This window comes from Onychomys torridus, chromosome 5 (assembly GCF_903995425.1).
Source record: "Onychomys torridus chromosome 5, mOncTor1.1, whole genome shotgun sequence".
NCBI lineage: Eukaryota > Metazoa > Chordata > Mammalia > Rodentia > Cricetidae > Onychomys > Onychomys torridus.
In genome coordinates, this window is record NC_050447.1 from 75,715,482 (window position 1) to 75,740,801 (window position 25,320).

Below are 25,320 nucleotides of genomic sequence, written 5' to 3' on the forward strand. Positions count from 1 at the left end.
TATTCTCTAAGCATTCCAAATAACATTAAAAGATGTTGATGACCTAAAAAATTATATAATCCACCTATCTGTTAGTCAGCCCAGTAATACCTACCCAAGTAATTCCCAACAAAGGCATGTTAAAACCCTTCACTCTTGAGCTGTGTGTTGTGAGATGTGAGACATTATGTGGATTAGCACGAGAGAGAACACAATGCTGTGTTTTTTGCTCTTCATTCACTTGCCATCCTCTATAAGCAGGCACTTGAAAGTTTGTCTCAGAGCATTTTGCTTTTCCTCAGGGGAATTGTGCAACAAAATTATGTCTCCAAAATAAAACCACTTTAATGTAGATTCATTTATTCTAGCAGAATGATTGCAGTGTTACTTTGGAATGGGACTGGCATGCAACATAAATAGTAATTTCCATATATTGAACGTTGGAAGTGTTTATAGATAGCTATCTTGGTATCTGACATAGGAAGTGGAGTGTGTGTGTGTCTGTGTGTGTGTGTGTTCAGGCATGCATGCACACACATGTGCACATGTGTGCACAGGCCTGATTACTTTTCAGTTTTCTTTTGATAAACAATTTTTTTTATCTCAGATTAATTGAACTAAGACTGAAATAAAGCCATCACCCAGGATTTAATGTTAAATGGAATGACTAGTAAGTAATGTTAATCTCATTTGGCAAGAATATAGAAAGAAAGCAAAAGTAGCTAAATACCTACAAGTTATTGGACTTCCATGGGCTGAATGCATTTCTGATAAGTCAGTTTCTCAGAAATTCTTGTCTCTAGTTTAAATAAGTAACCAAATTATTTTATGCACATTTGTGACCACTGTAAGCACAAACAAGACCATTTTTTCTTTTTTCTTTTCACATTTTCCAAACTTCGCCATTCTTCATTGCCAGTGTATGTCACAGTCACATAGCATAATTTTACATTTACTTCGTACTCTGATTTTAGTATGGAGTGCTGTACATCCAGATGCAGATGTCAAATCATGTGAAACTTAGATATAGATATATTCAGCATCAGATTGGTTTTTGTATTTTGTCTGGTTTATTTCCATTTGTTTTTATGTTACTGTTAAGAGAAGGTAGGCAGAAGAGTTGAGAATCTTAAATGTATTCTCTACCCTTTCTTCCACTCTCATTCTTTTTTTGATTATCCTTTATCATTGTTTTATTTTATTTATTCATTTCTCATACAATACATCCAACCTCACCTACCACTCCCTCTCCTCTTCCCAATCCCCTCTCCTTTCCCCCGATCCCCTCCTCCATTTCCCTTCAGAAAAGGACAACCTTCCCAGTGATATTAACCAAACTCAGCATAATATGATGCAATAAGACTCAGCACATACCCAGATTTCCACCAACCTAGGAGGAGGAAATGCACAGGCAAAAGAGTGAGTTAGAATATTGGGAAATTGACTCTACATAAGGATTAGAATTAACCTAAGTTTTTCTTTCTCAATGTGGGTGAGTGTATGTGTGCGTGAATGCTGCTGGGTTCAGGTGCATGTGTATACATGTGCAGATGTCTGTGGATGTTTGCATGTGCATTTGGAGGCCAGAGGACAATCCCAGATGTCGTTCTTCAGGAGCTGTCTACCTTGTTTTGTGGAGACAGAGTCTCTGATTTAGAGCTTGACAATCAGGCTAGGTCAGTCAGCTGGCAAACTCCAGAGATCTGCCTGTTTCTGCTCCCCACTGCTGTGGTTTCAAGCATGAATCTCTAAGCCTGGCTTGTTTTTAATCTATAGTTTAATGATTATTTTCATCCTCATTCTGTCTTGTTCAAAATTGAGACTCTTGTGTCAAATAATTATACATGCTCTTCTTGTGGTCAATGAATTTAGTGCTGTAGTGCATGGTTTTAAGCCAACTTTATCATTTTCAAAACTAATCCCTGTGGTAGTGTTCCATGGGAGCTGAGTATTTCTTAGAATTTGGGGGGTTCAATGGCCTTAATAATAACTGAAAAGTACAGAATGCAAAAATACCTGTTATGCATATCTTCCTGAAGAGATGAAGACATTTCAATAATATATAAGAACTTCAGTCCTCTCTCAGGTTTATTAATAATTTGATAATATTTTTCACTGGCATTAATACTATTTGTACATTTGTATGTTATAAAATTTACTCTCAAAATAAAAAAGTAACCTACTGCTATTTACTTTTTGTGAATATTGGCTCAAGGGAAATATGTAGGATACATCTGAAGTATCAGAAATAAAAATTCAATCTCAAAGACTATAGGTTTAGCATATTTCAAACTCATATCAATATGATGAACAGAAAAACATACTATATAATGTCATCTCCAAAATTGTATACTCTTGGCAAGGATTTGTGTATTTTAGGAATAAGATCACAAAAATCTAAATTTAATTTTATTAGAGGTTTTATTGTCTTGATTTTTTCTTAATGTGATTTTTGTTGATTGTGGTTTATTTACAATTTTCATTAAAATATATAATCATCCTAAACATAGACAATTTTGCAGTTTAATTAGGAGTTGCCATTCTGGAGAGTAACAGAAAAACTAGACATTCTTAGCATTTTAAGTATTCTTTGGACCTTTATTTTAAAACTGCCTCTTGGGTGAATGTTACTTGAAATTAAAATACAAGTATTTTTCTTTCCACAAACAGTGGGGAAATCTTAAGAACCTCAGTAGCATAAACTAAAATATTAAGAGTATGGTACAGCTTGTGAATTCCAAAAATTCTTAACTACATCTATACAGATCTTCTGCTTTCTGCTCCTCAACATACCCTTAATTTTTTTATTTTGCATTTCCCCTGCCTTTAGAATGAGACAAATTGATAGATGATTTGTTTTTTACATAAAAATCACAGGTTTATGTAAAAAATTTTCTTATCATATTAAATATTTCATCTATATATTATCTTGAGTTAATCATAAATTTAATCAGAAAAATGAATAGCTTTGGTGCATTATCTTATAAATATTTAAAAACTACCTCATGAATTGAATGCAGTTTTATGTAAAATCTTTCAAATTTAAATGTAAAAGCAATGTACCAGTTTGACTTACATGATTACACGCTGTTTACTGTTACTAATAAATCATTCTGGGTCCTTCATTTTACAGTTGTCTTTGCATTTCAGAAGCACAGATCTTTCCTTTGATTTCTTTTTTCACAGAGCTTCTTTGTAAAGTTATTTGGAAAAAAAAATCAAAGTTAAGTGCCTTTGTCCATTGCTTTATCGTTCTAAGGCTGCCTGAAGATTTATTTCATTAAATATATGAATCAAATGTGAGAAGTAGAATAACTGGGGGAAAATTGCTTTCTCTTGCTGCACTAATCTCTCTGAACCTTTCAAAGGACTTTAAAATTATACCACTATAATTCTGATCGTTTAGTTAATGGAACTCATCTATAAAAAAGAGGTGAGAAAAGTATAGGAAATTGCACAAAATTTGCAGGGCAGATTCTAATTTTCTTGAGAAATGACTTGACTTCTCCAAGTAGTCAAGGCTAAGAATTTTAAGCAAAGATATAAGATTGTATGAACAACAAGGTGATATAGGGGATACTCTTGTGGGGTCACTCACCTCAACTGTGTCATGATTTGACAAGGAAGTCGATTGGAAGCATGGCCTTGTCAAATGGTCTGAAAATGCTAAACATTATAATGTGTTCTGTTTTGCTTTCTTTTACAAATTTTAATCTGCATCCCTGAACCATTTAATGGAAAATTCCAAAATTAAATTGGTCATATTTCAAAACGTTTCCTGTTCTGTTTAGTGTTATAAAGCCTACTTTATAACCATTCACTTCCATCCTGACCAAAATAGTAATCATTTTGTTTTTATTGTTGTTGTTGTTGTTCAGGATATGCATGCAGTACACATTACCTGTCCATTAGTCAGTGAATAGCTCTTGCATCTTGGCTATCAGTTAGCATAATAAGCACTTATTATACTTCATAGTGGTACCAGACCATGAGAAAAATGATGCCAACAGTTTAGATATGTCTAAGTGAAGCTAGAAAGTTCCAGACTCGATAAGATAGATTAAAGTTATTGCTAATATTGATTCTAAGAACTTCAAAAGTTAGGGTCACAGGTGTCTGATAAACAGTGTTAAGGACAGAAAAGGAATTTGATTAAAAGTTCTGTAGTGTTGATGAATTCAGGCAGCTGCTTGAGATCTTAATATATAATCTGCATTGGCAGCAGGGAGTACCCCATAATTTAGTTCTTCAGTAATGTAAAATATTGTTTTCCTTTTAGAAAGAAGTGAGTAAAGTTATTCAGGTTTGACTGCAGAATCATTTAGTCAAACTTCAGAAAAATAGCATCAGGTTTCAGTCTAAGAACTTATGTTATTCTGTCTCCAAAAACTATCTTTAAATGGTCATTCAAGTTGATGGACTTTCCTAAAACCATATAGTTATAAACTTAGAGGTATAGTGTTTTAAAAATCAATGACAGAGATAAACTTTGTGGTGAATTGTAGCGCTATTTGCCCTGCCCATGACCTTGGGGTATATAGCCCAAAGGAGGTGGTGTTTACTGCCCTTGTAGGTGACCTCTTATAAGGATTTGAAGAAGGGTCACATGCCCCTTCTCTCTTCTCCTGTCTTCAAGGTGGATTCACTCCCAATCAGATCAGAGGACGATTTATGCTGTCCACTGTGTTCTGCATTCATGAGTGTGTTTCCTCAGTTTATATCTTAATAAATTCTGTTACCTATTGGTAAACTCCATCTAAGGCTAAATGATGGCATGAGACCTATAGTCATCAAGTACCATAAAGGAAATTTGAAAAGAACTTTGATGAGAGAGTTCAAGAGGGTGTGAAACCATTAAGAGTGAATAAATGAAGTTTTATTGGTCTATGTTCATATCTACTAAAATCTATCAAGAATATTTAACCTGTAGAAAATCGGGATGATAATGGTATGATTTACCTGATTTAATCAGATGCAATTCACAGATAGAAGGGCATGGGTTCGATAACATCTGTAGTCAACAGTTGAGTAACCATGAGTTCCACACTGGGACATTATGGATTCTAATTCCACACACAAGAGTATGATGTGATAACAACATGAGATGAGACTGAGTTGATCAGACATCTGGCAGTCTGAATTTACTAGAAGTCCCTCTGTGACTTGGGCCCAGAGCATTTAGACATCATTTCTGACCCTGGGTACCATTATATCAATAAATTCCATCTGGCCTGTTCTGGTTCAGAAGTTTACATTTACCCAGGAGGTGTTATTGTCCATGACTGATCCTTGTTTACAGAATCTTTTGTTTCTCTCTCTGGCAGTCATTTCTTTCATGCCTTGGGATTTGATTCTAGAGCCCGGCGTTCATTGAAAATCAGTCATTCATAGAACAGGAAACAGGGGTTTAAGATGCCTAATGAACAGAAATGGAAAGGTATTGTAACACATGGTTTTAGTTTTTACTATGCTATGAAGCCACTAAATACTATATGCATTCATATATACATACATACATAGATACTTCTTATAAATAAAATTGAAAACCTGAAAACAAATATGGACTAGTAGATGGCCCCAAATTTAATACAATATGTTAACAAGATATTTATGTTAGACTTTTAGATTTGGGAGGAACCAAAAAGACTGTAAGAGCACATCATCTCATACTACTGATGGTTGCAGTTACAGACCAAAAATGGCCTTGTTATCCTGGGGCTTATGATGTAATTTGTCATGAAAAAACACAAGCATCTTGTGGAAACATGAGCTCCTTTTATTTAATTAGGTACTCTTTTTCTGTTTATAGATTATCTATAGATTGTAACCCATGTTGAAATGAGCCTATATGTCCAGTTCCACTAATGCTTCTGAAAGATTAGCAAATGCTCTGATTTATTAAATAAGTATACTTTGACTATAGGATGAAAAACTATCTTAACCATAAGTAAATGCTAAAATTTACTAAGTAAAATGAGGGAACAGCATTATTAGCTAGTTATTAGGAAATTCTCAATGAGAAGATTATCTTTCAATCTCTTCCTGAACCTTAAACCTATATTATGCATTCTATTGATTATGTACACTATTTCTGCCTCATGTTTAAGCTAGTCGTGGCTCATCTTTTTGTATTAACATAGCTTGCAAAATAGAAGACTCTCTTCCCCATCTACATTCATATGATGAGTTATTTGCCTTATTTGGCTAATTCCAGTAGCATGTTTCCTACATTTTATTTTATGGTGTTCTATCACTAAGCTGTGATAAAAATTGTTATATTGACGCTACAAAAGATTACTCAAAGACAAGTTAGATAGCAACTAAGGCAGAGCCTTATCTTTGATAATTTCCCCAGTGCAACATATATCAGTGTGTTCATATGTAAAATGGGATAACAGCACATTATATTATTTTATTACTAACTATAAGTTGTTGGAAGCAATGCATGAAACCTCTTAGTTCATAACCATGAATGTAGATTTACACTATATTTTATAATTCTAAAGTTGTGAGGGTTTTTTGTCTTTTTTTTTAAGACAAATTCTTGAAACCCAGGCTAGCTTGAAATTCACCATGTGTTTCAAGTCACCTACAAACTTACTGCCCTCTTCTTTACCCTCCTAAGTGTTGGGATTACAGTGTGGACCACCTCACCCACAAATAAAGTTGTCTTTAGTCTCATTAATGAAGGCTTATTGCCCATTGTATAATTTGCCTTCTATATCTATAAGATTGGCGTGTCTATTAATCACTTTATTTCACAGTAAAATAATAAAATATCCAAAGTGTTCATTGTACATATTCAGTGTGTATTTTGGGTCAATTTCCTGATGATTAGATTTTTCCAATCCAATTCATTTTTCATAGTGTCTTTAAGTTCCAAATATTCTTCATTCAAAAAGAATCTGGCAAGGGCTTCAAGAGGAGAAAGGTAGAGGCAGAACATAGAGCCTGTGCTCCTGTTCACAGGTTTTTCAGGTTCTCACTCATTCCTGCCTCAGATTGAACTTCGTATCTGAAGAATTTCTCTACTTACTTTCCAGCTCTATCTTTAACTTGTTTTCTCTTTATCTGCTTCATTATTTCTGACTCTCAAGAGGTCATGTGCACCTTCCTCAATGGCATCCAGTGTTTACTGTGTCTGTCAATCATAGAGGTCTCATGTGTGGGCACAGTGTTGTGGAATTTCCTGAACTCGAAAGGAACCTGACTTTGTATCAAAGCTCATATCATCTAAAAAGGAAGTTTTTGCATATTATTCTTGTCATTATTTATTCTTACACCCTTCATCTGATGATGCACAAATATAGATAAAAAAAGAAGTTAGGCAAAGGGCAAACTTATGAAATACATAAAATTTAAGAACATTGTCCTAGGTGAGAAATAACCTGCACAAAAAAGTATTTATTGATTTGCTGTTCATGTGCATGAACAGTCAGTAAATGCCAGTGTCCATGCCTGTACTAACAGTATAGTCACAAGATATACGCATACACATGTTTGTACCTGCACACACACACACACACACACACACACACACACACACACACACACACAAATCCCGCACTATATAAAGTAGAGTCACTATTTTGAAACCGTCTATGTCATGTGTCTCTAGGACCCTTCCAGGTTTGGAAATTTACCATATTAATTCCTGTTTAGTTAATTTCTTTTTACAGATGAAAGACGCTAAGCAAAATCCCAAATGGAAGGACATAGGGTAATATCTGGGAAAATCGCGATTAACAAGTGCTGCTTCTTTTCTCTACCAACACATCTGTGTTGTGAGGATGTGTGAGATGTTTTCTACCAAGGGAGGTCATTCATAATTCCTCTGAGTTAGTCATCTTTCCACCTGAATAACAAAAACACAGAGAAGGGATATAAATGGACGAATATTTATTTTGGCTCATGATTTCAAAGGTTACATAGTCTATGATTTTATGGCTCCATTGTTTATGGACCTGTGGATATTCAAAATACCACAGTAGAGAGTATAGTAGAGCAAAGCTGTTCCTCTCACATTGTCTAGAATCAGAAAGAGGAGAAAGGAGGAGGAAAGAGAGAAAGGGAAGAATGAGAAGAGAGAGGGAGTTGGGGAGGGGTAATTACAAGCATTCAGAGGCAAGTTATGTCCTCCAGGGTATGCTCCTAGTGACTTATTTTGTCCCATTAGATTCTGTCCCCTACCATTTCTACCACTTTTTAATACTCAATTCAACTATGAATTCATTGATAGTCTAATCCGCCAATGAGGTCAGAGTCTCGTGAGTCACTCACCTTTGAACGTTGCTGACATTAGGGACTAAGCTTTTAATACAGTAGCCTCTGGAAACATTTCACAGACAAATTATGACAGTAATAGTTCTTAAGGTTTCTTTAATCTGCTCCTATAGCTACTATTTGACTAGCATATACCCAAATCAAAAATGTCCAACAGAAAGGCAGGTGTTGAGCATAAATGATTTACCTAGGTAATTTGGGCACATCAATATACTCTGCCAGGAACTTATTGGGAATGTTTTTCCCACATGAAGTGTTCAGAGAACAGCCAAGAACCTAGCATGCTTAAGACCTTTCTGAAGAGAACAAGTATCAGGCTGGCTGTATTAACACCTTTCTATACATGCCATACTCAAGTAGAGGCATAATAGGAGTTTTTAAGGAGTCACCTTTGAAGACTGACTATATTACACCGGAAAATTCAATCCATTTATAAGGGTATTGAGCTGGGAGGCATATAAGATTTCATGAAGATTTGGTCTTGGTTTTGACTGTTATTAATTGAAGGTATATGTTGTTGACAAAGAGGTCATTGAGAAATTCTCGGTAGTGGGAACAGAACACATTGATGTTGAAAGAATTGAAGGAGGAATACCAAGAGCCTGGGGTATTTCACATTTGAGTTGTTATTAAGGAGCCATTAGCACATCCAGAGGCTGAATGTCCCTCCTGAGGACTTTAAATAAAATATGACTGCTAGATCCCATTTAAAACCCTTAATCTACCTAGATAAAACTTGCTGTAAACTTGATATTCTGTAGCTACCTCGCTGAGTAATGTCATCAGCCAAAACCTCCAAATCAACTGCAGTAGTGAGTTCACTATTGACATAACCAATGATATAATTAATTTAATAGAATTTTCCTATTCAGTTCTGAAATAAATTGAAATTCAAAGTAACATGGCAGTCTGCCTTAGCCAAGTATCTGCTTTTTCCTCAGGTGATTCTAGTCAGCAAATATGCTTCCTGCAATAAGTTAGAATGTTTCTGCAGAGAATTCACAGTGATGGTTTGTTTATAAAGTGCAGAACTGAGTTGCAGAGATAGCCAAGTCAGTCAGTAAATTCCTTGCTATATAAGTGTGACAGCTGATTTCAGTCCTTCAAAAAAAGATGCATTCAGTGGCTCACATCTAGAATCCCAGTACCATGTAGATGTGGCTTGGAGGATCTTTAGGGCTTGCTGGCCAATCAGTTTAGCCAAATCTGTGAGCTCAGGTACCGTGAGAGAATCTGCCTCAAAAATAAGTTGAAGAGCAACTGAGAAAGATAGTGTCAGCCTCTGGCCTCTACTCCCACACCCACAGACAAGCACACACAACCTCCCACATTCAGGTATGTGCATACAAGCATGTACACACCTTTACACACATATTGTAGAATGAGAACATGTTAATAGATACAGTCGTGATGAATCCTAACTTTGTACAGTTCGTGTCCATGTGTACAGTTACTTTCTGGTGGTTTGGCACATATATATTATGAGTATCATTTGTGTACAGTGGTTACAAAAAGGAGTTAAAGTGCTGTAAATACACAACTGTCAGTAACTTGTAGGATGTGGAAATAAAATCATTAGGATGTGACATAAGATAGATATATCTAGCCCAGTACCACTTTCTTCCCTGTTGCTTTATTTACTTCCTGGTATAAGGCAGTTTTGTTAAATACTTGTCTTGTTGAAATAAAAGAGTATTCAGTAGATGTAACTTAAGGAAGAACAAAGAGTTTATTTTACCTTTGTATTTCCAGGGGTGCAGTCCATCACGATGAGAAACTTATGGTGGCAGAATCAGGGGACAGTTGGTCACATTGTGCCCTCTGTGGAGAATAAGATGATGAAGAACCCTGGTGCTCAACTTGCTTTCCCCCCTTTAATCAGTCTGAGGTCCCAGTCCATGAGGTAGTCCCACTCACATTAATAAAGGCTTCCAGCCTCATCAGTTAAGCTTGGACTACCCTTCAAAAGCATACCAAAGATTGGTTTCCAAAGTGATCCCAAGTGACATGAACTTGAGAATAAAGATGGGCCATTCCAAGGACATGGAAGGGACTTTAGAGATTTTACAGAACACTGTAAGGATGCTTTGAGATTTTTTTGTTTTTTGGTTCTTTCAGGTTAACTGGTCATTGTCAGGCTTCATGATGATGTCTTATTGGAAACATAATGAAATACCTTCCCTAATAGCACTATATCTACTACTTCAATCTAATAAACTACCTATAGATGTACTAATATCAATTTACTTATTGTATGTAGCATTTTAGAAATATGTGTTTGTAAAACTTTCTCCCATTATATACAAGTGGAAGTTATTAAATAAAATTAATGTTTCTAGGAACTGAGTAATTACAGGAGCAAGGGATGTTGGAGAAAATTCTCTTTTAAGATTTTCCATGGGTGGTTTAAGTAGCATACAGTATACAGACCACAGACAATCTGTTGAGTAGAGTGTTGAGAGGTTTATTGCATGTGTTTTTTACCAAAGCTTGGAAGGAAAACATTATGTCCCATAGTTCCCTCTGTCTTGTCTCTGAATGCCTTGTTTGGTTGTCACTTTAAAGAATAATTTAAGATGTTTGTATGCATTTTGAAAGCCCATGAAATGCAGATAAGTAATTATAATATAGATAACCCAACTGTAACTTTTCCAGTTTTCCTTCCTTCATTTCTGTAAAGCATCCTTTGTGATTTATGTTATATTCTAAAATACATTCTGAAATAGGATCAGCATCTAAGCCCATTTCATACTTACATCTTGAGTCATCTACAAGCTGAATTATGGACCTAGAGTGAGGCTTTCTATATGCATGATTGAGAATCCTTGCTTATTTATAATGTTATCAGAGAAAATGGAATTCAGTTAAAAAAAAAAAAAAAAAGGCAATCCAACAGGTTTTTGCAAGTCCAGACCCTAAACTCACAAATTTTCTCATTAGGAAAGTTCTCAGGTCTCTCTGAGGGTCTATTTACTTTTTGTAAATCCAATTAGAGTGAGCAACGAATTGGCTTTCTCAGTTTGCAGAAGTGGATTCTAGTAAGAGGAAATGGTTAGCAGCACAGTGCTGTGTGGCTGTAGATTGGTCACTATGGCTCTATGATGGGGCCTCTGCATGCTGTAGCAATGGGTGACATATCACATTGAACCCAACTAATATACACAATGAATCTGTGACATTAAAAGTGAGCTATTTTAAAGTATGACTAGCAAATTATTTTTTTAATCAGAAAATATTACTAAACAAAATATTACAAGAAATGAGAGTAAAAAGTAAGCCAAGACTACCAGGAGCCCTGACTACAGAAGTCACGTGATCACAGAAACATGTTTTATCAAATAACCTCTCTGCTGTTTCTACTGCCATCAAAGTCCTGGGAATGAGTGAATGGGAGTGCTAAAGATCTGCTCAACACATTAATCAGTTTTCAACATAAGTGAGAAATATGGACATTTTCTTTCCTAGGATCTGAAGCTCCTTTGCATTTGAATTCTTTAGAGTAAAGGTGCTGAAGGGAATGGTAGAGGGGGTTTGAGAGGGGTGCAAAGTAGAATCAATGAAAGAGCCTTTTCCACTGATAATCATTCTGTCTGCTTCATTGTGTCTGAATTCTGGGTCCCAGAATAAGGCTAGTTGGCCTGAGGAGGGCCATGGGAAGAGTTGTGCTATGCTATGACTTACCAGGAGAGAACTGGTAACCTTCATGTCAGAGAAGCAAACCCAACCTGTTTAACAAAGAGGCTGAGCTCACTGATGTGCAACTGTATTCCAAGACGTTAGGGAAGCTGAGGCAGGGAATGGTAGAACCGTAGACCAGACTGTACCTCATGGCAAAATTTTATCAAATAAAATAAAAATGAAAAGAATTTAAAAGAAAGGGGAGGGGAGAGAAGGAAATGGATGAAGGGCAAGAGAAGGGAGGGAGAGAAGAAAGAGGAAAGGGCTGAGACAGATGTGGCACAGCTTGCCGCTCTCATAACTCACTAAGACTCACCACCCTACCTGTAAGGCAGATGGGCATCTCAGAGATTAACCTAAGATTTGTCCCAGAAGGTCTTATGTGGTTGTTAGAAACTTTTATTGCTTAACTTTGTTGCAAGCTGCCTCATATATTTTCGATAACAAAGCTGAATATACAATTGAGGCAAACAAATTGCTTTGTGTAGCTTTGCCGAGCATCATAGTTCTTAGAGCCAGCCACAGACTGAAGAAAAAATGTTTGACTTTTCATGTAAGCTATGTCCAACGTGACTTAAAATACAGGGTAACAAAAACCTAGAGAGTTTTATAAATAACCCAGACTCATAAACAGCAAGCAGATCAGAAAGCATTTTAGCCTTGGTATCTTATTTCTTCCTGGGCTGATAACTCTTGTGCCAAAGAGAATGCCTGTAGTATGTTCTTTCACTCAGTCAGTCAGTCAGTGAACATTGAAGTCTTGTGAAATGTCAGGCAGAGGCAGAATGCTGCAAATACATATTTTCCACAATAAACTTGATGGTGCTAATTAGATGTTCATATTGAACATTCAGAGCATGCAGAGTGACTGGGAGGTGCTGTCGAACCAGTTACAATGCATATGGGTCCATTCTGGTGTGCAGTTCACTGAGAGGAACCCAACTCTTCCTTTAACTGGCTCCCTGATTTCTCCTGGTGGAAATTTGGTGAATTTGGTTCCCATGGTTCCTTATAGGGCTCAATGGACATGCTATTATTGCAAAGTAAGGCTTCTCTTAAGACTCCATCCATCAACACATCAGGCTTTAAAATATCTTTTAGGTCTTAGTGAAATTAGACTGCTTCCCTGTCTTGTTCAGAAGGATTGTCAGTAACTTTCTGAGTTGAAAACAAGGCATATCCAGCCTCTGTGGTGCTGGAAAATAGTGGTGGCCTATAGGTTTTGAAGTTATAAGTTGCTGATTCTGCATTAAGTTCAATAATACTCTGCATTAAACACCTTTAGGTTTCACAAAATGTTCTCATATTGAAGGGAACATCACATCCATGATTAAATCAGTGTTCTCTTTGCCCTGTATGAACCCATATCAGGACAGTTACAAAGGCTACCAATTCCTGTCTTTTGGTAATGCTTGGGTAGAAGGCTGTTACTCTTGCTTGGAAACTGAATCTTCAATCCTTGTGGTGTTCCATCCCCTACTGACCTACTGAAATGAAAGACTAGGAGTCATGATTAAATCTAATTTTCCCTCCTGTAGTGGCAGGAGGAGCTGGGTCAGCAGAGCCAGTCCTTGTAGATGGCTTTAAAATACCTTTGTGATTTGATCTCCTTGCTGTCCCATCCATTTCTGTAAGTGCCTGTCAATGTCATCCTTTACCACCCTGACAAGTTCCCAAGGTGAGGACAGTGCAAATGAACAAGCACATTTGTGATGCCTCCTGAGAGTGTTGCTTATCAAATGAGTCAGGCAATGAACCAAGTCTGGCTTGTAAACTACAAGATAGGTTAGCACATTTACAGGAAGAAAATTCTACTAGAGTTTAACCCATTGAAGTACATCATTGTCCCTTTGCAGCCTGGCATAACTCATGTAAAATCAGCATGAACTCACACATTCATCATGTCATTTATTTTTAAATGAGCTGAAGATGCCTGTCTTTCATTATTTAGTTTAGGATTCTAACTTACTTTCTCAGAACAGCTTTCTGTCTCTCTGTGTCTCTGTCTCTGTCTTTGTGTGTGTGTGTGTGTGTGTGTGTGTGTGTGTGTGCACGCGCGCGCGTGCACGCAGAGGGATGATAAATACATTCATAGAGAGCTGTGTGTTTAAGTGTCTCTTAGAGTTCACCACAGGAATCACTGATTCATTTTATGGTGTACCCTGCCAGTTGTACTGTACCTAGTATATCATATGTCACTTGGAATCAAATAGCTGGGGAAAAAAAGGAAGATTACCTTGTTTGAGTCGTGGTTCAGAGGTTCCCCATACACATTTCCCCATGCACTTGAATACAGCATTGTGGTGATGGAGGCATGTTGGTAAGAGGCTATTCATCTCATGGTAGACAGGAAGCAGAAGGAGCAAGAATGGAACTGGGGATAAAGTGTAACCTTCAAAGACACACTAAATCACCTCCTTCCTCTAGCAAGACTCTCTCTATTCTTGGGCCAACTGTCTGTGCATCAAGCATCCTATATATGAATCTGGAGACACATTTTCTGTTTAAGCCACAACACTCAGATTTCCACATCAAGTGTAATATGATGATTTGGTTTTATTATTACAAGTTCCTTTCCTATTTTAATGACCAACAGAAGTACATTTTCTACTCTAATAGGTATTATGTATATGAGTCACACCTAGAGCTAACATACTTGTTTCTCTTTCAGATTGGAAGTATGACATTTCAAAGGCTTTTCCTCAAAGAGAAGATGGGGTGGATGTGGATTCACAATCATACAGCCACAGGTGGAAAAGAAATTTGGACCCTTTTAAGGCAGTGGATACAAACAGAGCCAGCATGGGCCAAGACTCACCAGAGCCCAGAGGCTTCACTGACCTGCTACTGGATGATGGGCAGGACAACACCACCCAGATCGAGGTAAACAGATATTCTGGGTAGTCAATTTTACTTAATTGTTCATTATTTCTTTACAAAATGCCTATGCTCTACTGTCCATATCCTGTCTCTTCATCTTACTTTGTGCCTTTTAGAACATTTTAAAGAAAAGTTCAACTGGTTGGTAAATATCCTAGATAAGTCATCAGTCTATTATTCATGCAACAGACAAACATGGGCTGCAAAAAGTAGTGACAGTTACGGAAGAACACAGCACTTACTGTCTGGGAATCCATTGTCTAGAGAGTCAGACCATCATGACCAGATCATGTCTATACTAGATGACATCTATGAAAAAGTATACATCAGTGTGTCTTGCAGTAGGGTGTGATGAATTCTTGTAGGGTTAACAGATCAGAATGTTAACAGAGGAATGGCTGTTTAGGCAAGGTGTTGGTAAGTTATGAAGAGTTCACTTGGTTTATAAACTGTCCTTTAGAAGTAAGACAAGTATTCCTCCTAAAAGAAACCACATCTACAGGGGATGAGTTTTGGAACGGCATTGCAAATTAGAGTTTTGCAGGGTTAACTAGCTGTCCAGCTTTGCCTATGGCTAGAGAGTTTCATGGCATGTAGGACTTTCACTGCTGATGAAAGTACAGTTTTGGAAAAATTGGGCTCACTAATCACTCTATGGCTTTAATTCATCACTTGCTGTGGTTGAAGCAGTGAAAAGAGGAAAAAGTTGCTGGAGAGAGGCTAAATGAGTGTGACTTTGCAGGGGTATATTGGAAGCAGATTTCAGGGTTGCTTCAAGACCTCACAGGAGGTGCTGGAGTTCCATGACTCTTAAAGTTACAAGTCATAAAAATAAAATATGACATAAAAATGTGGTTGTGAAATAATCTTACAAAATCAAATCTGAACGTCTTTAGAAATAAAGCATGAAGATGAGAGCAAACAGGCCATAGGTTGGGCTCACTGTAGACCTAGAGCCAGCCCCCGTTTCTTATCTTCGTTAAGAATGGGAATGGGATGTGTTTAGTGAAGAAAGAGGACTTCAGGCACTCTGTGAGTGGAGGCTGATGGCTGGGAAGCTGTCAGACTAATTACAAAGAGCATCTTAAGTGACTAGTTGAATGTAATTTGCATTTCTTTGGTTGGTGCTTTGTTGAAGACAGGGGCAAAATGTAGAGAATCTCTCAGCTCTGTGTCTATTTCTGACCATGCATGCTAGTTAAATGAGATCAAGGCAATGCTTTTCCTTCTTGGATTGGAGAATTTGGCTGGGATATGTCGTCCAGTCATTGTCTGTTTTCTATTTTATATTTTAGGTGCTATTTTCTTCAACACTACAGGCTTATAATTTCTGAACTGAGCAGCCCCCTTTACTATTCCTAGTATACTCAGTACTTCAGAGATAACTCAGTTTCTTTTTTTTCAGTTTTATTAAGAGATTTTTTAAAATTAATTTTAAATACCAACCACAGATTCCCCATCTCATTCCTCCTCCTGCCTCCCCCAGTGACTCTTCCCCAACTCTCCCCCATCTCCTCCTCCAAAAATGTAAGCCTCCTATGGGGAGTCAGCAAAGCCTGGTATAATCAGTTGAGACAGAGCCAAGCCCCTCCCCCTGTATCAAGGCTGTGTAAGGTGTCCCACCATAGGTAATGGGCCCCAAAAAGCCAGCTCATGAACTAGGGATGGATCTTGATCCTACTGCCATGGGGCATCTTAAGCAGACCAAGCTACACAAATGTCTCCCCTATACAGAGGGCCTAGTCTGGTCCCATGGAAGCTCCACAGCTGTTGGTATAAATTCATGGATTCTCACTAGCTTGGTTCAGTTGTATCTGTAGGTTTCCCTATCATGATCTTGATTCCCCTTGCTAATATGATCCCTCTTCTTCCTCTTTAATTGGACTCCTGGAGCTCAGGCTGGTGCTTGGCTGTGGATCATTGTATCTGCTTCCATCAGTTACTGGATAAAGGCTCTAGGATGACAGTTATGGTATTCACCAATCTGATTACCAGGGTAGGCCAGTTCAGGCACTCTTTCCACTATTGCTAGTAGTCTAAGCTGGAATCATCCTGTGGATTCCTGAGAACTTCCCTGGCACTAAGTTTCTCCCTATCCCTATAATGTCTTCCTCTATCATGGTATCTCTTTCACTGCTCTCCCATTCCATCTCTGTTCCATCTCAACCATCCTGTTTCCTTATGTTCTCATTCCCCATCCCCTACCCTCTATTGCTCCTCCTCACCCTCAACAGTTTCATGAAGCAGATGCTACACCATTTGGCAAGTAGATTGAGGAATCATTTTATTTCCTGTCAGGGAAATTCTTCAAAATTTAGACTGTTGGAAGTGTTGACATGAGAGGCTCAATCCTGGCCAAATGGCTTCTCTGTGGCTATAACAGGAATTTCCTTGGGTGTCCTCACAGATCCTTGAATGCCAGGGGGTGATATATCCACACAGCAATAAATAAAACTAATAAGGCCCAGGAATCAGAGATGTGCAGTTTCACTGAGAAATCAATTGTGAGGTAGGCCAGTGTCTCTGAAACTTCAAAATACTGATAGAGTACCTTGGTATTGGGATCAGTGCCCATTCTGACTTCTTGGTACTAGGCTGAACCTGATCCTCTGCATTTCAAACAAGTTTCCAAGTGATTCAGCTGAGGCCAGGACACGACCATACTTTGAGTGGTAAAGTTAGCTGTTAGTATTAAAGATATAAGTGCTCGGGACAAGCTTACCTTCCATTGCTTACCAACAAGGAGTTCTCAAGGAGTTGTTCTATTGGGATAATGTTAAAAATTATAAATTGCAGCCAGCAACAGTTATATCACCCATGTGCAATTCAGGCTCCATGACTGAGCAAAGTCTAGTGTAGAATGATATGTAAGTATGTGTGATATGTTTATATAGAAATGGAAACCAACAGGTTTCATTTTAAGATCACTTTGGTCTTCTGCCATGGCCCATTACCAGGTGTGTAGGCATCTTATCACAAACTGTCTATAACATTACTTTAAATATTGCTATCTTAGTTAAGGCTTCCATTGCTTTGATAAAGCACGATGACACAGAGCAAGTTGGGGGGGGGGAATAGTTAATTTTATCTTACACTTCCAGATAAAATCTATCACTGAAAGAAGTCAGTGCAGAGAACCAAGGAAGGCAGGAACCTGGAGTAGAAACTCCAGCAGACTGACTGGGCTTACTTTCTAGAGCCTGCTCAACCTGCTTTCTTATACAACTCAGGATCACCTGTTTAGGGGTGACACTGCTGGACCCTCCCATGTCAATCATTAATCAAGAAAATTCCCTGTATATTTGCATACACGTAAATCTGATGGTGGCATTTTCACAGTAGAGGGTCCCTATTTCCAAATGACTCTAACTTGTGTCAAGTTAACTAAAGACTACCAGCACAGTTACTTATTACTAATTTTTGCACACAATTATTGTTTGGATTGTTATATATTTTGCTCTCTGCAACTAAATAATCCCTTTTGAAAGGATTTTCTTGCAAAAACTTAATCTGAAAAATGACATGATTATTTTGATGATGATTTTTATGGGGAAAAGGCTAATTTTGTCATTTTAAAATTATTGTTTTTAACTTGGCCTACAAAGTAATGAATTTTGTTTTGGTATTTGCACTGGTAGCTTTTAAAAACTCCTTTCTCCCTGGCTCCTGCCATTCTAGTTTAGACCTTTTTGTCCTCTAACATTCATGTTATATAATTCTATCCCCGTTCTTCACCTTTCTTAAAACCTCTTTTTTCTCTCTTGTTTTCCTGTGTGGTTCCATGACCTATGCCTGTGATAATAGTGATGCCTGTACAAATTCATTTACCTTTATGAGTCTAGATTACCTCATGTAATAATTTCCAGAGCAATCCATTTTTTTGAAAATTTCCCACTTTAATCTTTATGAGTGAATACAATTCCATTGTGTACTATTTTGATGTAGTAAGAATCTGCATGGCATTTACAATATGGAGCACATATTAATGTAGGGAGAAATTTCTTGGTCCCTCCAACCCTGCAGTCAGGACAAATCTCTCCCACCCAAGCTCTCATAACCCCTTATAAAATAATCACTTAGAGGCTTATATTAATTACAAACTGTATCGCCTATGGCTCAGGCTTCTTGCTAACTAACTCTTTCATCTTAAATTAACCTATTTCTATTAATCTATGTGTTGCCACATGGCTGTGGTGTTACTGGTCTGTTGGCATAGTGTTGCTCCTTAGGTGGTGGACTGGTATCTCCTCTAACCCCGCCTTTCTTCTCTCTATATCCTTCTTGAATTTCCTACCTGACTCCATTCTGCCCTGCCAATGGCCAATGCAGCTTTATTTGTGAACCAATGGGAGCAACATATATTCACAGCATACAGAAAGACAACCCACAGCATATCAACTCACACTAAGTTAATAAAAAATCATAGTCTCCCTCTACTTTTTATGTCTAAATACACTTCCTTTATTTTAGTGGTATGATTATAAGAATAATGAATGCAAATATGAGGTAGTTTTAAGGCTTGTAATCCTACTCTTCAGCAATTATGATAAGAGCTCACTCTGGTGGCACACACCTGCCAATCTAGGAGCTGGAGGCTGTCAGGAGGATTGTGAGTTCAATGCCAGCCTATGCTACATAGTGGGGTTATCACTGAAGAAACAACCAACTAGAGTGTCAAAAACATATAGAACCTTATATTAGTTTAGTCTTTCAGCTATTTTAATGATTATAGAAATCAAACAGGTCAATCCTATTTCTATCCAAGAAGAATAGATAGGTAGCTATGTACATTTTCTTGTAAGAAAAAGAAACAAATGATATTGAATGGTTCTACTTTAATTTTTATGAGGGGGGAAAGTCTGGTGAAGGTTATGTTTACTGTAGCATTTCATTACAAAGAGAAAGACTCTTGTAGACTTTTCAATACAGGGGTCCAGAATAAGAAATCTGAGATTAGGGTCTAGTGTTTAATAGTGACTTCATAGTTACCTATACTAGAAGTTCCTGATCATTATCATTATTTCGGATGATAAGAGAACTTAATAGTAACTTTATGAATAGTAAGATACTGACATGGGAACACTCAGTGTGATATTCTTATAACTAATCTCAGGATACTGCCAGGATGGTGAGATTAAATATATTTTTCTCTGTACTTGTAGACTGGAAGAATCTCATCTACACTGAAATCTAATTCCAGTTTTAAAAATAAATAATAGGAGTAGCATTCTTAATAACTATACAACTTATATGTGTTGGTCCAGAGACTATTTCTATGCTATCATGAGAAGCAAACTCAATTATTAGCAGTGAGGCTTCATGTAGATAATCCAGTTACTCTTTATGGAACACTTTGAAGGACAGTTATGGATCTTTTTCCATTTTTGTTGCAATAAGGAGCTGACATGTCAAGCTAAGAATAATCCATAATTGAGCAAGATATATGATATCCTATTTTAATCCTCATTATCTTTTTAGAGGATGAGCAATAATTGCAGATATCATCTCTGACTGATTTACTATTTTCAGTGCGTTTCTTCTTTGCAAAGTAAAAGTCCTCATCAATATCCTAAAAGGAAATGAATAGAATCCAATCAGAAGTTTACATATTTCTTCCCATCACCAAAACAGCAGAAACTGAATCAGATCTTATTGTCACTTACTGTATGATCTCTGGAAATATGCAGCTGAAGAAATGAGACTAATTTCCAACTCACAATAGACAAGTAAAGTTCAGCCTGGAGCAAGCAACTCACACAGGAAAGAATGACAATTCTAAAGGGTAATCTTCAGTGTCAAGTCAGGACCAGCAGGTTGGACAAAGTTTTGATTGCAGCAGATTCATTTAAATATATGATTGAAGATCTAGTTTTGAAACTCAGACTGCTGTTGGTACCCTTTATTAGCACTGCATAATTTTTCAACATCTTGTTGAAAAATAAAAATGCCAGTCTCTGGTGAATAGTGAAGTGCTATAACACTAACCTGGGTGTTTATCAAATACTGTAAATGAGATGTAAGCTCAAATACAGTGGTTCCCACCTTCCTAATGCTGTGACTCTTTAATACAATTCCTGATGTTACAGTACCCCCACCCATAAAATTATTTACATTGCTACTTTATAACTGTAGATTTGCTTCTGTTATGAATCATAATATAAATGTCTATATTTTTTAATGGTCTTAGGTGACGCCTTTGAAAGGGTCATTAGACCTCCAAGGAGGTTGCAACATACAGGTTGAGAACTGCTCTATTAATTCTCTCACATATGGGCCATCAAAAATGTAGGAGGAAGGGGATGGACAGATGACTCAGCAGTTAAAAGCACTTGGGATTTGGTTCCCAGGAACCACAACACACTAACAAACCATCTGTAACTACAGTTCTAAGAGATCTAGTGCCTTCTTCTGGGCTCCATGTACACTGCACACATGGTACACATACACATATGCAGGCAAACACTAATAAGCTTGAACAAATGAATTTACACACACACACACACACACACACACACACACTTATTCACTCACATATATAGGGGGCCTGGAGTGGTGGCACGTAGCTTAATCCCAGTAGTTAGGAGACTGTCTAGGCCAGCCAGAGCTACATAGTGATATTGTCTTAAAAATCAATGAATAAATAAAAACATAATATAAGAAGATATGTACATTTATTGTGTATGTATAATTTCTTTGATTTCTACTTGTTAATAAATGATATAGAATTTGTTCTGCTAAGTATTCAGTAGATTTTCATTGTCCTTTCCAAAGTACAGGTAACTGGCTAGGGTCTCTTTACAAAGGCAATAGGCATATATCTACTAATAGTTATAACTTGTTTATGTGTCATTTTGTGTTATTTAAGGATGGGATCAAATATCCCAAGGTTCAAGATGGGTTGATAACATTTAGAATAAAAGAATACTGCTATTTTTCATTTTGTGTTTCCCAGAAAGGAAACTTTGCTGTCCATGCCCTGAGGATACATGGAGGTCTGAATCTATCTGGAAGCTAGAGTAATTGAACCTCCCTGCCTTTGGAGACTGTTGTTCATTTTGATTCCATATGGTATTTCAAGCCTGAGCTGTTAAATTGAAGCAATAATTTGGAATCCATTGTACTGAACTGAATTAATGGATTAAACATGGCTGAAGGAATTTCTCTTTTTATAAGTTTTTTTCCTAACCTTCTGTCACCTCCCATATTCAGCGAATCACAAACTTAAGGAGCCAAAGTTCAAAAACTACCACTATTCATTTTTTAGATGATTTCTCTCCATCTCTTGTACTACTTATCACTCATCTTTAGTAGTTTGGATTCACAATGTAGATATCTCTGCAGTCAAAAGAATTTGAAAACCTTACAATGTAAATTAATTTGTAAATTTAAATTTAATAATTTCACTTATTTAAATCTTTGCAGAAAATTTTTAGGTTCTTCCAAATCTAAGGTTGTATCTCATACAGTGATTTTCCACGTAATAGCAATGGTGCCTCACTTTTGGAATTTAATGCCTTACAATATAGAAAATTTTATAAATTTCAAAGATTAATCTGATGACTATGTTATCAGATTTTTATTGACTAAACAGGTTGTAATCTCTTTATTCTTAGATTATAGTGTCTTGTACAGTGTTCACTATCTAAGTTTAAATCCTTACTGCTGTTATTTAAAAGTAGCATAGATATAGTTTATTTAAAGCTTCATCTGGTGAAAATATTTATAGAGATCATTAGCCAGCCTTCCTGAGAAATGAAAGCAATTCATTTGTCTCTTGAAAATAATGATCCTCCTTAAAGTACAAAGAGAATTATTTCTCTCCTTCTTAAATGTCATTTTAAAAAAGAAAGATTTGTCCCCATTCTGTTTCTGTCAACTAATCAGATGCCCTTTTGTTATTTTTAAACTGAATCTATTTTTCATCAAAACAGCAGCAGACCAAATTTGAATCAGAAAACTACAAGTAAACATGTATAACCAACTTATGGAATACATTAAAAAAAAAAAAAAAAAACTTATGCCAGGCCAAAATATGTACAATAATGACAAACTTTGGTTAGAAATCTCCCATAAGTAAGAAAACTTTTCATACAGATCTTTGCATATTCATTGGTTCTTAAAAGCTCTTTGAAATTTACTATTTTCCATCACAAGCCTAAGGCAAAAGAATACTGCATTGAAAAGCTGCCCTTCTGCCCTCAGACAGTTTCCTTCAAAGAAATTTATGTTGGAAAGCTTCATAGAGCACTCATTGTTCACTAACTACTCTCTGAGAATTTAACTAGAGATTAAAATTGGTTTGCTACAAAGGACAAAACGTTATTTTGCTCCATTTAGTGGGGTTGGAATGACAGGAGGCAATTTACCATGTACTAGATATGTGCTGTTCCACTTTGTTGCTAATCAGTTGACATTTTTAAAGTTCTTAGTGCTTAGAGATGGTATGGCTTGTGCTTCACATGTTCAAGGCTTTGTGTCCAACTTCTATCAGAAAGAAAGAAAGAATGAAAGAAAGAAAGAAAGAAAGAAAGAAAGAAAGAAAGAAAGAAAGAAAGAAAGGAAGGAAGGAAGGAAGGAAGGAAGGAAGGAAGAGAGGGGGAGGAAGGGAGGGAGGAAGAAAGAAAGGAAAGAAGGAAGGAAGGAATGGAAAAGGAAAGGAAAGAAAGGAAAAGCAGGAGGAGGCATGAGACAGACAGAAAAGGTGCATGCACAAAAGACTGAGAAAAATTTGACACACACACACACACATTTTAATTGCTTTACAAAAAAGAAAGGATGATACATTCTGCACACAAAACTATCTGCATAAAAACCTTGAGAACACATCATCTGTTCTTTGTTTTAGCAATCAACCTTGGCTTCTGTTCTGTTCTGCTCCTTTTGTCTGTAGGTTGACTGCCTTTCCTCCCTTTGCTTTGTAACTGTCTCTAGGGAAGCCTCAGAATGAGATAGCACAAAGCTCAAGGTCCAAAGAAAGAGGGAGTGAGCATGATAATGAAAGACTGGGAGAACTGGGAGAAAACAGAGGAGCACTTCACTAAACCTTCATGCCTGCTGGGACTAGAAACTGGGTGCCACCACAGTGGCTCTTAAGCTACCTGACCGGGGTGCTAACTGAGCTTCCTTAGTGCTCATAGATGGCCAGGGGGATGTTTAATATCCAAGTAGAAGGGAAAGTGTAAATGTAGCTAGAAGTTTTCTTGTGTCCTGCCTGCCAGGCCCACGGTCAGGACAAAATTCTCTCATCCACCAGTCCTGTAGCTTCTCAGACCCAAATAAACACACACAGGCTAATGTTACTTTTAAACTATGGCTATGGCAGACTTCTTGTTATCTAGTTCTTATATTATAAATTAACCCCTTTCTATAAATCTATACTTTGCCATATGTGGCTTACCAGTATCCTTACATCTTGCTTCTCATGGCAGAAGCTGGAAGCATCTCCTCTGCTCTGTCTTTCTCCTTCCTCTCTCTAGTTAGAATGTCCCGCCTAACCTAATTCTGCTTTACCATTGGCCAAATAGCTTTATTTATCAACCAATCAGAGCAATACATATTCACAGCATACAGAACGATATCACCCATCATGAAAGTCTTCCGAAAATGCTGGACCCCACTAGGACTGTCTAGCAATTTCTTAGAGAATCATCCATGGCTCCCAAATTCCCTGAAGAGAGTGAAGGGTTTCTTGCTCTGCTTTTAGGAAACTACAAGATACCTATCTACTACATCCTTGCAGAGTGATCAACCTGGAATTTCTTTTTCCATTTTTTTCACAGACTATGTACCTACCTAATTCTCAGATTGAAAAAAAAAAATCAAGTTCTTCTTTTTATAGTTAAGTGAAGATTTTTATTGCAGATATGAGAGAGAACAGCCCAAGGCCTCTGAAAGAGTCTAAAGCAAGGAAGTTGACTCAACATGGCCAGCAGACTGGACATGGCCAGGGCTACCTGAGAGAGGGAGAGTAGTAGGAGATAGAAAATAACAAAGGATAGCAAGAAAAGCAGGAGCCAGAGCCAGCCAAGTTCTATTTTTACATATATATTTTTGAGAACTTCATACAATACATTTTGATTATATTCTTTCTCCTCTCCCAGCACCTTGGTATCCACCCAACTTCATAGTCTTTCTTTAATTTTTTTTTTAAATAGCCGTGTTTTGGGTTGTGAGTCTTTGTCAATGGCTAAGCCATCTCTCTAGGTTTTTTTTTTTTTTTTTTTTTTTTTTAATGTGACCTCTGATAGTTTGACCAATCTCCCAGGCAGGGCCATGACAGGTTTACAAGATACACAGTGAGGGAGGGAGTGAAGGAGTGAGGGAGTGAGGGAGTGAGGGAGAGGGAGTGAGGGAGAGGGAGTGAGGGAGAGGGAGAGGGGAGTGAAAGTGGAGTTGGAGGTTTTGAGGAATATCTGGGACCGACACAAGATGGGGGTTAACATGGTCGAAATATATTCTATGAAGTTCTCAGAGAATACATAAAACTATTATGCTAAAAGT

The 25,320-nt window shown here is 37.2% G+C and overlaps 1 protein-coding gene across 5 annotated transcripts in view; it reads left to right on the top strand.

The window, feature by feature from the left end:
• Nucleotides 1-25,320, top strand: part of Plxdc2 (plexin domain containing 2) — a 410,802-nt gene that overhangs the window by 146,435 nt on the left and 239,047 nt on the right. For all 5 annotated transcript variants that reach the window (XM_036187497.1, XM_036187498.1, XM_036187496.1 and 2 more), the window contains one exon: nt 14,612-14,823. In XM_036187497.1, coding sequence (XP_036043390.1) covers nt 14,612-14,823 — 212 coding nt within the window. The remainder of the gene's footprint in view (nt 1-14,611; nt 14,824-25,320) is intronic.